Raw genomic sequence first — 15,224 nt, forward strand, 5'->3', positions numbered from 1 at the left:
TTGATTCACCTGGAATAATTTAAAACACATCATTTATAAAACTGTCTCTAGACTTTTCCTTAGTAAAGTTTAACCCTCACTGAAGTAGTAAACCTATGTGTCTGCTGGACTACTTCTGACTGCAGTCAGGGTGAGGGCTTACATGATTCTCAGAAAACAAAAATGCTAGATGTTAAGGAGTGTCCTAGCCTGCCAAGACTGGGAAGAGTTGGCAGGAAGCAGTCCAACAGAACCGTCTGGAGCAGAAATGAAAAGCAGGCAAAAGAACAGCCAGGATCTACATGTCGAGATTAATAATCCTTAAACCGAAAGGAAAGGAAAATCTGCAGCGAGTCCTTCAGTACTCTGGACAGATCACACAGAGCACATGACTAGTTCCAACATGTTCTTAGCTTCAAGGGACCTGACTACCCCCTCCCAGGCTCTGCCCCCTTCCCGAAGACTGAAGAGCTTTAGAAGAGGACTCAAAGCCCCTCTTTCAACTCCTGCCTGGTGCATTTCATATGCTGGCAAGCAAGCACTAGAGAAAATGAGACCCTTGGCATTGCACCAGGAGAATCTGGCTCAAAGTGAACTGTCCTTAGGTCTTTCAGCTCAAAGGTTTCTGGCTGAAAGGGCTCCTGGCCATCGAGGTAAATTTTTATGCAGCCATATGAGCCCCCACCTGCTGCCTCAAGTGGGAGACCCCATGCATAGGTTTACTACCTGAATGAGAACCGGGTTATACTGAGCATAGAACTGAGGTCCATATCACATTAGGCTGAGATTCTGAGCACAATTACCTGGAAATAGATTCCAATGAAATCAGTGTGAGTTGCTTGCAAATAAATGTGTTAAGGGTGGAGGTGCTAGATTGTTACTTTGCTTCCGGCACTGTGGTTTAGTTCTGGACTCTCCTTAAAACAGCAATGTTTAGATTAAATAGACATGAGAATGTGTGATGTATAGTTAACTGTCAGAAATGTTGTGAATATCAGCAGCTGGAAGAAGACTGTTTAATTCAAACCACAGTTAAACACATCACAGTTACCAAAAGGTCTTTAGATTTCACACATCAGCGTCCATTATCTTCACTTCCTTTACTCATTAAATAAGGTTTTCCAATATAAAGAAACAAAATATAAGGTGAGACAGCATCAGACCTGTGTGCAGAATCCAGAAGTCAAGCTGCAGAGCTCTAGTGCCTTTGTAATGTTTGTATTATTTACAAAGAAGGAAGCGGATCATAGGTAAAGATAAATAGGTATCTTTAAAAGACAAAAGATGAACCAGGGAACAGTGCTCCCCACCCCCAATTACAACCTCACAGACACACACTTTTAGAGGAATCTCCAATTAGAACTGATGTTCGGTTCAGTTTTTGGTGTTCTCAATTTTTGTATTTTGCTCACAACCTCAGTTTACTTACTCTGTACCCACTTGCAAGGGCTCCAAAGGAAATTGTGATTTGTTAGTGTTCAAATTTCTCCTTTATAAGCCTTCACCCTAGAGAACTCTGTCCTACAGGGGACTCAGAAGGAACTAGGTGGCCTGGCCCCAGTACCATCTCTTGAGCACCTCCATGCCAGCCACATGTAACCATCTTCTAAACTTTTGTCTTTGTTCACATGCTCACAAAGTTGGTGCCCATCTTTCAAGGTTCTCTTCTTGGGCTTCAGTTCTTTTGCACACTTGTTTCCACTATGGGAAACGGTTTCATTTCTTAGGCACAAGCTCCTCTACAAACCAAAAAGGAGTGGTGCATTTCCATCCCTTGAAAATCTCAAGCATACCAAAAGGTTTGCACATGCCCCTGATGTAATTGTCCATAAATGCCAGGTGCACTCAGTAGGATTCCCTCTATAAAACTACTGAAGAGGTAACACACAGTCCACATCTCCACAGGGGAGAGGGTGAGGAGCCATCAAGACAATCTGTTTCAGGGGAAATGCCTGATTTCCAAACACCAGCAAGGCAAAGTTCTCACAGAAGGCCTTCAAAACACCTTGCAAGCCTGTCCAGATGCGAGAATCAAAACAGGCCTTGAAGATTCAAATTTCCACACCTTATGCCACACATCCCTATTGTCTAAAAATACATGAAAGGGCTGGGGACCTCAAGAAACCTATCAATCCACGCCACATTTTTGTTTAAAGGTAGATCCCCATCTGCATCCCAGAACTGACATTATTAGTTCTAACAATAAAGAGATGGTTGGGATATTATATTGTTAATTTTATCCATATATTCCACCCTGAGCTCTCAGATCTCAGAACAAGATCCTGCTTTTTCATAAAAAGGTATGGAGATTAATTTTGCAGTCACACAAGAGAGTATAAAAAAAGCACCCATTGTGAAGCAGGAAGGTTATAGCCAGTGTGATCAATGTGTCTGAGAGTAAGCCTCGCTGGACACAATAGGGCTAAGTAGTCATGTCTGGGATTCAGACAAAAGGTTTCAGGTACAGAAAAATGCAAAGGATAACAAGAGATACGTCGTATTTCTATGTAGAGCCCAAACATCTACAAGTTAAGAACAGAGTGATCTATTCACAACAATATTATGGAAACAGTCCCAAGCACTGCTGTTGTGAATGGGTCACTCTGTTCTTATCTTGCATAAAAATACACTCTGCACAGAAATACCACAAGCCTATTTCTATGCTGTATAGTTCCTGGCCTTTGCACCTGTATGTAGGTTAACTCCAAGTGGACTCCAGTTCACAAGCACTTATGCCACAACAAAAATGCAGTCCTATGGACACTTACTTTGCAGTAAGTCCCACTGAACACACTTGAGCATACTTCTGCATATATCATGGAAGCACCCTCGGTTAAACCACTGGCACCTCTTAGACTATGTAATTGAGCTGAAGATTGCCATAATGTGCTCTTTACCAGAGCTATGACGAGTGCCAACAACTGCTGGACAGATCACCAATTAATACATATCACGATGGCTATCAAGATTATACCTCAACACAGGCTTCAAGTGAGGAAACCAAGGTGCAAATGAACACTCAAGCCGAGGTCCTCTCACAAATTCCACAAAAACAAATTAGAGATGAGCTTGCAGGATCTCCAAATCTGGGAGAGCTGTTCATATTAACCAAATGAAACCAAATGAAAAACAACAAACCAAATGAAAAACAACAAAGCCAGTGGACCTGATGGGATACCTGCGGAAGTCTGTAAAGTGGGAGGAATTGAACTTACACAACAACTTTACTTGGGAAGATGGATGAACTAATACCAGTGTACTGGAAGACGCAGAAGCAATGGTTCTTCAACATCTACTTCGTTGGACTGGTCATGCTGTTTGGATTCCTGATTATTGTCTTCCAAAGCAACTACTCTATTCTGAACTTAAAAATGGAAAGCTTAATGCTGGTGACCAACAAAAGAAGTTTAAAGTCTCAAGGCAAACCTAAAAAAAAGTAGTATAAACACAGACAACTGGGAAACACTGGCCTGCGGGAGCTCCAACTGGAGAACAGCCTTTACCAAAGGTGTCATGGACTTTGAAGACACTCAAACTCAGGACGAAAGAGAGAAACAAGCTAAGAGAAAGGCACATTTGGCAAACCCTCACCATGATCAACTCCTGCCCGGCAACCTACTGTGGAAGGACATGTGGATCCAGAATTGGCCTCTACAGTCACCTACGGATATACCATTAAGACTGTGTTCATGGAAGACAATCTTACTCAGCTATGATTGGTCGTCAAAGAAGGAAGAAGCATATATCATCATTAACACAGTGAAATTCTGATCAAAGTAGAGATGCAGTCATCAAAAACTAAATAAACATTTTCTTTCATAGTTTGGAACAATATGACATACATCCAAGTAAACAAACACAGGACTCCACTGTAAGAACTGTACCACTTGTTTCTCCACTGTGGTCTCTTGGAAGCAATGCGCTCCCTACTGTACAATGGCTCTGGAAGCTGGAGCACATTTCTTGAGATAGATAATGCTACTAAAGAAAGATATCTCTCTCATCACTCACAAGGAAACCCAAACATATGAAGCCAACCTATGTAAGCTGCAGAATACTGGACAAAAGATGTTACTGGAATAAATAGGTAGGGACCCCTGACCATTAGGTCCAGTCGTGGCCGACTCTGGGGTTGTGGCGCTCATCTCGCTTTATTGGCGAACCAGAGCAGCACACGGAAACGCTATTTACCTTCCCACCAGAGCGGTACCTATTTATCTACTTGCACTTTGACGTGCTTTCGAACAGCTAGGTTGGCAGGAGCAGGGATCGAGCAACGGGAGCTCACCCTGTCACGGGGATTCGAACCGCCGACCTTCTGATTGGCAAGTCCTAGGCTCTGTGGTTTAACCCACAGCGCCACCCGCGTCTCTTTTACTGGAATAAATAATAAAGCATTAATATCATATGTACAATATATATGAGACACAGTCCTTTTGAAAGTGACCCATAAACTACAATTAATCCAGAGTGCGGCAGCTAGACGGGTAACTGGGAGCGGCCGCCAAGACCACATAACACCAGTCCTGAAACACCTACATTGGCTCCCAGTACGTTTCCGAGCACAATTCAAAGTGTTGCTGCTGACCTTTAAAACCCTAAACGGCCTCAGCCCAGTATAAATAAAATAATAATAATAATAATAATAATAATAATAATAATAATAATAAATAATAATAATAATAATAATAATAATAATTATAGTATATTAGCATGATTCCTGCTTGCCAGCAACTACTCTTCGTTCTCTTAAATCTTTTCCCCACAAGGCAAGCTGGATTTCCATAGAAGTACCTCTTTCCCTTCAATCAGCTTTTATGAAATCCAATTAGTTCAATTTCTTACCTCTTTAAAGTTAAAAGTATAGTGCAACATTTTAATCTATGCATCAGTTTATTCTATGACACTAAGTTTCAAAAACAGAAAATAATACAATTGTTTTCTTACACAGCAGTATCTACATTGAGTGGCGAATTTCTTTCAGCAAAAGATTACAGTGTTACTAAAGTAAATAAACTTCTGGCCATCAAAGTGAAGAATGTGCATTTCTGTACAGATGTTATAGCCATTTGCATGATGAATATCAAACATTAATTTAAATTTTTGTTTCACTTTGAAGTTAAATGTTCGGTTCAAATTCATGTTGCATAGACAATGTTTTCCTCAGTCTTTGAGCCCTGTACGAGGTTTCCAGATTTTGTAGTTGAAATTAATAAATTGGTCCTTTCATAACTGCATGCCAGACTCTGCTTTTATTACAAGGAAATAAATCTGTGTAATTCTTCATGTTATTTTCACCACAAAAAATTAAAAAAATCACAGAAATTATCAAGCTATTTGTGCCTTATAAATGGTTTTTCCAAATACATTTCCTCTCCAACAGAGGGAATTGTCCAAGGAAGGAGAAATGTGTGCAGAAGCAGAGCAACAAAAACAGTATTCAAGAAATGAGCCTCTTTAATTAAATGAGCTAGAAATTGTAATAGCAGACCCAAGAAAAAGTAAAACAAGTAGACTTATTCATCAAAATTGTCATATTCTATCCAGGAGTTGAGAAAACCTGCTAGGATATGCACACAATTCTGAGGTCAATGATAATAAGCATCTCTCTCTCTCTCTAGCTTATTCCATATCTTATGATAAAACCTAAATGTGGTCTCTAGCCCACTTCTTCCTGTAAATTGTGGAGGCACCAGAACAACTGCAATACAGCTACCACCTACCCTGCCAGCGCTGTCTTCAGCATATGCGTCGCCGGGGTACAAAGATCCGCCCAGCACCCCCAAATTTAGTTTAGCCCCCAAATTAACTTGCATTATGCTTATGTCAGACACCACGCTTACGCCTTATCTCTTGTTTACGAAAGAAGGGAGGAAAAAGAAACAAGCTTTTTTATTTGCTCATTTATTTACAATACACTTATACTTAAGCATACAACACCACCACACTTAAATTTATAAGTTTTGTTTAGGCACCTGCTTAGGAGAAACATCAGTCGTGTCAAAGGTGCCGCTGACCCCGCTGCCGCATAGCAGCTCAATACAATACATAACATAATATTTTGATGTAAGAGTTAATTCCGCGTGTACGGCGCCATTGTGAACGACAAGCACCGCCGCTGGGGCAGCGCGTCTTGGGTAAATGAGCACACAAAGTCGAAAGTCCTTTAGTGAAACAGTAGGTATACATTTCGGTAATACCTAGGTATATATGTATTTTGTTTTTCTAGCTTGATCAAAATGATTTATTATTTCATAACAGGTTGATAGTTAAGAGCTTAGGCAGTTTTAGCGGCGGGCGCCTGGAGCCCTCCAGAATTCGGCACCCGGGTGCCCCGCACTCGTTGCACCCCCAGGTAAAGACGGCCCTGTGCCCTGCTGAGTATCATGGAAGACCATAGACCATGTTTGAAGAAGCTACTATGCATCTCTTCCATCTACTGTCACTTCCTCCCACATGCCCTGGGGTTTCTTCATTACCTTAATGTCAAAGGAAACAGCCATGTTGTAGCAGCTACTACTACAACCACATAATTATAAGAAGGGGGCTGCAAGAACAGGTAATGATGCATAGCTATGTTTCAGGTGTACTTCCCAGTAAGATATGCACATATACACTAAAGGTTATAAAGCTTGGCAATCAGGGGTAGGGAACTGGCGGTCTTCTGGATGCTGCTGAATTACAGTGCCTATCATCCCTAAGAATTGGCCATGCTGGCTGGGCCTGATGGGAGTTAGAATTCAATAACTTTGAGAGGGCCATGACTTCTTCCACATCCCTGATCAGGCAAAGGCAAACTCGGCCCTCCAGATGTTTTGGGACTACAACTCCCATCATCCCTAGCTAACAGGACCAGTGGTCAGGGATGATGGGAGTTGTAGTCCCAGAACATCTGGAGGGCAGAGTTTGGCTATGCCTGTCCCTGGTCTACAGCCATATTCCAGAGTTCTTCTGATGGCTGAAAATTCAGATCTCCACAGATCTAGGGATCCTTCCCATAATTAAGGGCTATTATGCAGCGCTAACTCACCCCTTGGGCACAAAATGCAATGAATTTACAGCAGCATTACAAAGATTTATTGTTTTAACTGGGCAAGTCTGTTCTATATATTGTATATAGGATATAGCACAGTGTTCTCAGTTCTGAATTAACACATGTAGACACAAGTAAACTGTATCAAGGTGCTGCTGCCTGATAATTCTCATAGTAAGGCTAAACACAATCTCTGAAAAATCTAAATGGAAAGCCTCTGTCAAAGAATTCAGAGAGCTTTAATTATAGGTAAGCCACTTCAACTTCTCAGCAGGAAAGAAGATTTTACCATTAAACTGTGCTGAATGAAATGCAACTCAGATTCTTCCACCACCACCCTTGATTTAAGAAAGTCAGCCAGCTTGCTAGAATGCATACTTTCTCCTGCTCAATTTAAATTAACTTTTGGAATGTTCTGCTTTTTAGAGCCTATGACATCAATATTTCTTATATATCTAAAAGAAACAGACATTTAAATTAACCACCTAGAGAGAAATCTATAGCCTTGTCTGGCATGCAAGTATACATGGACATGTCATGAAAATTTGGTGACAAATAACCTGTTTCCTGATGTATTGGCTGCTCAGACTTCATGCCCGTGAAATAGCTTTGTCCTCCAGGAAGAAAAATATCCTTTTAAAACAGTCAATATTCCCAAAGTCCACTTTTCTCAGCTTGCTATATCATTCAAAACCTAATGCAGAACTGACATGGTTTCCTTGCAATCATTTTAACATAAAAGAATAAAATTAAAGAGACTTGAAGCTATGAAAGGAATAAAAGCACTGCCATTCACAATAATAGCACTGTTTAAGGCAATCTGAAACCTGAGATTATTCAAAAGATTGGCTTGTTCCAGGCTGTTTAAAGTTAAGACTGCACTTGAACTGATAAATTACTCTTTGGGGAACAACATGAAAACAGCATACAGTCAACATAAAAATGTAAACCTAAACATACCTGAATTGGAGTCAAACTTTGTTTCTGATCTAAAATAGAGAGAAAAAGGGGGGGGGGATCCTTTAATGATAAAGAACTGTTTGTGTCATGAGAAACCCATGACTGAAGTACAAATAGCAAACTTATATATTAATGCACCTCATCTGTAAACACATTTGTTCCTAAACATATTCTCAATGTATTTTTACATTAGAAACCTTGATCAATAATCACAGAACACACAAAAAACCCACAACCCCTCTCCATAAAGTTAAAAATAGAAGAAATACATTGTGAGAATTACAAACACCATGTCATTTATTCTCTATCATCACATTTGTCAGATTTATTTCTTTGGAAAGCATCGTAACATGGTTTTAATCTATGTGCATGTTAATCTGTCCCCTCAGTAAATAAATGGTTGTTTCCCTTAAGAACAGAGAAGGCTGGAAAACCCAGAGAACAAGAGACTAGTACACACAAAACATACAATTACCATGCCCATTCTATACTACCAATTTTGCCTGTTTATTACATGATATCTTATGTGTTTAGCATACCACAAAAGAACTCAGTAGGCTGTAGATTTAATAATGAGGGGGAGGAGTGGGGAACAGAAAGGAAATTAGCCTTTGTGGGAACATCATGTTTCAGATATAGCTTAATGATAGTTCTAAACTCAGAAGCCTTTGAAGCTCTCAATTCAGCTGTGGGAAAACGCAAGTTGGGTAATTGCTTTCAAGATGCTGCTGAAGTGCTGTCAAGCAGAATTAACCCTATGACTAGTCCTATCTGAAGAAACAGCTATAAGAAGCATTGTCTAGGTCTAACTCTCAAACCAATTAGTGGGCATACTCTAGCCAGAATTATATCACAAATTAACCATCAGTGGTGTGTGTGTATGTGTGTGTTTATACACATATGCGCCACAGCAAGTTAGAAGTGCTGATTGGTAGGAATCTTCCTAAAGCCTGTTATTTCTGGAGTGGTATTTATTAAGGTGGTGATGGAGAATCTATGGCCCTACAGATATTGTTGAACTACAACCCCCAATATCCCTGACCACAAGACATGCTGGTTGGGGCTGATGGGAGACCCACAACCTGGAGGTGCCACAGATTTCCCACCCCTGCCCTAAAGAATATAGGGAAGTACACCCAAGCCGCGTAGGAAATATCAGATTCCTTGAATCCACAAGAAGACATTGGTGCACTTTGGGGAGTTGTACAGGTCTTTTACTAAAGCAACAATTGCACACTGTTCTGTGTTAAACATAAAAATCCTCCACCCAAAAACAAATTAGTGCAAAGCACCATAAATTTATTTTTTTAAACCCATAACTTCACGTTAACTGGAATAAGTCATTAGATGGCGATGGAAAGAGTCAGAAAAGCCAAGGGAAAAAAGGGGCAGTATATATGGAAAATGGTTGCTTTGTTCCACTAAGAAACACTCAATATGTTCAAAGGGTGGGAAAAGAAGCAAAGATTTTTAGCCAAAAATATATTCTAATAGTACTGAACAGTGCACCAGCAGCATGAATCAAAGCATTAATCTCCATTACAAGTGAACACCCTTCCAGTAAAGAGAATATTGCCTGCTCAAGGCCACGAACGGGTGAGTGGGTATACAGCACTCAGTGAGCCTGCTATATGGCCATAAATTTCACACATTACTCTGAGGGTATAAATAGTGTATTTTTTATAATAATAATAAAAAAGAATTCTGACGGCAATCTTACTGCCAACTTTTGTTTCTTTTGGGCACAATCCACAGGACATTTTCCTGTACAAGCCCCGCAGAATTCGTTTTGTAAGCTCTCCCACAAGCAGGGCAATTTTGATTCAAATCAGGCTACATCATTTCCCATTTGTGTATCAGATATTTCCTAAACAAATATGCCTACCTAGTGCTGTCACGCTTGCAACATGAGGACTGACAACTTAATAGAGCCATTATAGTATATCGGCAGATGCCATAGGCAGAGTTTATGGGGCTGATCCTACTGTGAAAGCTAGTATATACCTCTATACAGTGGTACCTCAGGTTAAGTACATAATTCGTTCTGGAGGTCTGTTCTTAACCTGAAATTGTTCTTAACCTGAATCACCACTTTAGCTAATGGGGCCTCCCTCTGCTGCTGTGCCACTGGAGCACAATTTCTGTTCTCATCCTGAAGCAAAGTTCTTAACCTGAAGCACTATTTCTGGGTTAGCGGAGTCTGTAACCTGAAGCGTATGTAACCCGAGGTACCACTGTACTTTATACAAAAGAAAGCCGGTGGCTGCCAATGGGGAAAGGTGGTTGGTGGCAAGCATTGGAGCCAATACCTAGCAGCTGAGGGGTCTTTGCCCCCCATAAAATATTTGAGGGGGGCAGGGAACCCCAAAGTTAATGGGCATTGTCATTCAAATGGTGTGCATGCACCACATCATGTGATCGATTATGTGGGGCGGGGCTTACCCCCCCCCCCAAAAAAATATTTTTTTCAAGTTGTCACCCTTGGTGGCAAGCAGCTCCTGTACAGGGGGTAGCATGTGGGCAAGGTGGTAGGGAGCAGACAAAAGGCAACTGGATTCTAACCATTCTTATCAAATGCATAGGGAAACTTTGAGGGGATAATAGATGAAGGTAGATGGGGTTGGCAGGTAGGCGGGGTTGGTGAACGGAGGGGGTTAAACTTATTATTTTACTGCACTGCATTGTAGTTCTGCTTAATATTGCATTGCACTGTACCACAGTTTTTCATATATATTTGTTATTTTGTAAACCAGTTAAGTATTAAATAGACACCGCCAGCTTTGCTAAATTCCCTTACCGGATCCTGTTACATTTCTTCTGTCCTACTTCTAACTGGCTTTTCCTTCACCACTAGTCCAGAGGCCAAGTTGTGATGAAAAGAGAAGTAAAATTAGCTAAATTAGACATCTACCATAGGCATAGGCAAACTCCGGCCCTCCAGATGTTTGGGACCACACTTCCCAGCTAACAGGACCAGTGGTCAGAGATTATGGGAATTGTAGTCCCAAATATCTGGAGGGCCGGAGTTTGCCTATTCCTGATCTACCACATACCTCCACCCCAGCCCATTGCCCAGCAAAAGGTGAAAACATTGCCCCACAATGACACGTCAAATGAGGTACAGAAGAAACCCCTAACTGCCTGATCCTAGGGCATGGATGGTTTAAGTAGTCAGGCTTCCCGGTCTGTATTTAAACAATTTATATGCAATTCAGCTACAACAGTCTCTAAGCAGTTTGCAAAGGTATAAAAGATAAAAATCAGTTAAAACTATAAAATCAAACTTTCCCCTCCCAAATCAGGCAGGGGTGTGTCCCACTCTGCATCTCAGGTCCTGCAATTCCCCCATTCCACAAGCTACAAAGCTCAGGCAAAGGCCTCTTTCTGCCAGACAAGGGCTCTTTCTGCAAGTTTCTATAAAACAATTCATTAGGAAACAAAGCATTTTTTTTTATTGTAACAGGGACTCATAACACAACTACCTGTAGGAAGATTACAGGGAAAGCCAAGATTATCCCCACTTCAGATGTTCAGATGTGGGTAAATTTCCTAAGCAAAATGACTCTCAGTTGCATTTTTGCAAATGTAAAGCTGGATTTTTCTGGGCAATAATTTTAAGACTATGCCACATTTCATTATAGAAAAGTGGTGGTGGTGGTCACAATTAAATACCTTGTAGCTTTTCAAGTTGCTGGAACGATCAAATTAAATGAAGAGTGAGATTGAGTTTCACTGGTTCCTTGCTGATAAGGGTAGAATTCTATTTTAAACGTGTACCAAGAAACCTCAGGTCTTTCATCTGCAGAGCAAAATTCATGTGTTCCTTGACCTTACGTGCCACACAGTAATGAAGCAGCATAAATCAGATCTATTAAAGGTGAAGTTTGTTAATCTTAGTGCTGAAGAACCATTCTCCCTTTCCTGGCAAAAATAACTGGTTCACAGGTCATGATGACATAGTTACAGACTACAATGGTGCAAAGAACAAAAAATTAACAGCAACTCTCAGAAACATGGAGTTCAGGGGATGGGAAGGAAGCCAAATTCTGTTACCCATATTTTACAATTGTGATGGTTCTTCAAATATAGCAGAGGTTATAATGATGACCCTGACTCTGTGTGGAGAAATGTAATGAATGCTAGACTATGAACTTCCAACATAGGTTTAAATTCTTGTTTATGGTGGTAAGGAATCGGCAAACCCTGAACTAATGCTTTTTACATCATCCTTTAGTCTATGCTCACATAAAGCCCAGTATTTTTGGTTCCATTACAATGTGTCTGCACTGATGATTTGCTCTGCGTGAATCTTGACCCAGTATGAATTGAAGGCGAGTCTTGCTTACATGGGCTACAGTTGAGTTTTGACGTAGCCCTTGAGATTCTCCATCAACAAGGAGTTCAGTTATGCTGCTTCTGTTCAGGGCAGCTTTTCCCAACCTGGTGCCCTCCACACATTGTGGACTACAACTCCCATCAGCCATAGTGAGATCAGTATGAAGTACGAGACCAATACCTTAACATCCACCTCTATAGCACATATGTAACACTCAAAAAGCCAGAGCCACCATTATTTTGTAACCATGTTTAATTTACTCACTTGAACAAAGGAGTTCCACAAACAACACATTTGTATATTCCATGAGCTTTGTGATGTGTGTATTCTCCTTCAAAGGCACTAGAACAAAACAGCAACATAGTACTTTAGCAAACAGTTTATTCCATATCAAGTTGTCCAACTTTTTAACCTCATGTCATCCAGTTTTCTTAATATTTTGCACACTTGTTGAACGATGAAAACTAAGTTTAAATCTAAAATTTTAGCTTTTTATCTCATCCTATTTTTGAGTTATGAGGGTTTGAAATTTCAAAAAAATGACAATTTTGGCCTAAAAGCTCAGCCCAGCATTGAGATACGTCAGAACTAAAAACACCAATCTCTTCAGAACTTCATGGGCTTTAATATGATATGTCACAAGATGTACTTACTTTAAATTATAAATTTAAGTTACAATTTTTTTTAAAAAAAAAGTGATTAAAAATATGATTAAAGATTTTCAAAAAATGTATTGACTATTTAATATTTCTAAGATCTACCTACAAAAATTCATCTTGGGATCTCAATGGGAACACATTGAAAAAAATATTTTGTACATACATGTTTGCGTTATTGGGTTCTATTTAGGATAAATGGGTCTTCTTGGAGTAAAATATAACAGAAAAAACAAGACTTCAAACTCCAATATCAGTTACTTCAGGCATTTCTTTAGAAAGTTATGTAATTAAAAGGTATCTGAAAAGCTAGTCAGGCTTTTATTTTAAAAATGTGTTTAAAGTAGAGTGATAGCTTGCAGTTGCATTATAGAATTAATGCTTTCAAAGAATTTTTGTTAGAACTTCATTTCATTAACATTACAACAAAATGCATATCAAACAAAATTATGACACCCAAACAGGGAACTCTCATTGCGTTAACACTGAAATTGTTATGTTCAACTCTTATACCATATTGACCCAAATATAAGCCGCACCCACAAATAAGCCACACCTTTAAAATTCAGGGAGGGGGGAGAGAGAATACCTGAATATAAGCTGCTCCCTTAAAATTACGCCTGCACTCACACCCGTTCCATTTTACCAGATGTCTGTTTCAGCACCAATACTGTAAAAGCCAATTTTTGTAAGGCTGCGAATTTAAGCCACACTTTAACTTTTCACAGTCGGAATTTGGGGGGAAAGTGCAGCTTATATTCAGGCCAATACGGTATGTTCCAATATAAATGGTACTTCATGGTTTGCAAATTATTGTTCTTTCTTCAGAAACAAAAAAGGTGCATCTTAAAATCTGAACAGCCACATAAATGTGTCCTGTTTATGAAAAGAAACTATTGTTCAGATGTCCAAGTGCAGAATAGCTTACAAGTAGCTAGACGTTTTCAATCAAGCCCTTTTCTCTTTTTCTGCACCTGAACGTTACGGTAATTTTAAAATAAACCTCAATACTAAACATCTTAACAACATTTCCATATCATAGTCTTGATCTTTTGCATTAAGCTATGCAGTAGTGCAAGATCTTTGTGGGAGATTGGGCAGGACTACCAAGAGAATCAAACAGAAAAGGAGGAGAAGAAAACTGGCCCATGATTTCAAGCTGTGTGAGCTCTATATTTTTATTTGAAAAGGAATATTACTGCTTTAAGGGAATATTTTTCTAAGTTAACAATCTTAAAGGCTAGGAGGTCATTCATCTAATACAATTCAGCTGTGCTATTCCAACAAAAAGTCTATGTGCTCGGCAGCTTGTTTTTATTATCTTTTCACCCTTTTTATGGGGGTCCAATATATTTTTTTATAAACAGGATTTTAAAAAATGACCTAAACCCTGGTTGTTTGTGCACACTAAATCATTTTTGCTAATCTTCTACACAACAGTAAACGACTTGCCTGGAAGGCCTACTGAGCTGGCGGAAAGCACCACCACCAGTTTGTTGTGGGGGTACAGACAACCTAGTGCCAGTGATCCCCATTCAGAAAGTCTAGTAAAAAGGCGACTCCGTCAGGAAGACTGTTGCCAATTAAACAGGACCCCACATGTGGCAAAGGAGGTTTTTTGGAAATGGGAGTGGAATGAAAGATTGCATATTAACACCGGTCCTGAAAGACCTACATTGGCTCCTGGTATGTTTCCGAGCACAATTCAAAGTGTCTGGTGACTGTCTTGCCAGAGTGGTGCATGCTCTAGTCTCCCACTTGGACTACTGCAATGCGTTCTACGTGGGGCTACCTTTGAAGGTGACCCAGAAACTACAACTAATCCAGAATGCAGCAGCTAGACTGGTGGCTGGGGGCGGCCGCCGAGACCATATAACACCGGTCTTGAAAGCCCTACATTAGCTCCCAGTATGTTTCTGAGCACAATTCAAAGTGTTGGTGCTGACCTTTAAAGACCCCCATCGTTCTGCCCAGATACTGAGGTCCAGCGCCCAGGGCCTTCTGGCGGTTCCCTCCCTGCAAGAAGTGAGGTTGCAGGGAACCAGGCAGAGAGCCTTCTCAGTAGTGGCGCCTGCCCTGTGCAACAGCCTCCCAAATAAACAACTATCTGACTTTTAGAAGACAGCTGAAGTTTTTAATGTTTGATCTTTTATCGTGTTTTTAGTATTCTGTTGGGAGCCACCCAGAGTGGCTGGGGAAACCCAGCCAGATGGACGGGATATAAATAAATTATTATTATCAATAATAATAATTATAATTA

At 40.2% G+C, this 15,224-nt stretch overlaps 1 protein-coding gene across 4 annotated transcripts in view; it reads right to left on the reverse strand.

Moving 5' to 3' along the window:
- The window catches only part of MSRB3 (methionine sulfoxide reductase B3), a 59,036-nt gene that overhangs the window by 19,830 nt on the left and 23,982 nt on the right, over positions 1 to 15,224 (reverse strand). For all 4 annotated transcript variants that reach the window (XM_079994414.1, XM_079994415.1, XM_079994412.1 and 1 more), the window contains 2 exons: positions 12,573 to 12,650; positions 7,973 to 8,001 (listed from right to left, as the gene is read on the reverse strand). In XM_079994414.1, coding sequence (XP_079850540.1) covers positions 7,973 to 8,001; positions 12,573 to 12,650 — 107 coding nt within the window. The remainder of the gene's footprint in view (positions 1 to 7,972; positions 8,002 to 12,572; positions 12,651 to 15,224) is intronic.

Source organism: Podarcis cretensis (genome assembly GCF_951804945.1).
Source record: "Podarcis cretensis genome assembly, chromosome: 10".
NCBI classification, from domain to species: Eukaryota; Metazoa; Chordata; class Lepidosauria; order Squamata; family Lacertidae; genus Podarcis; species Podarcis cretensis.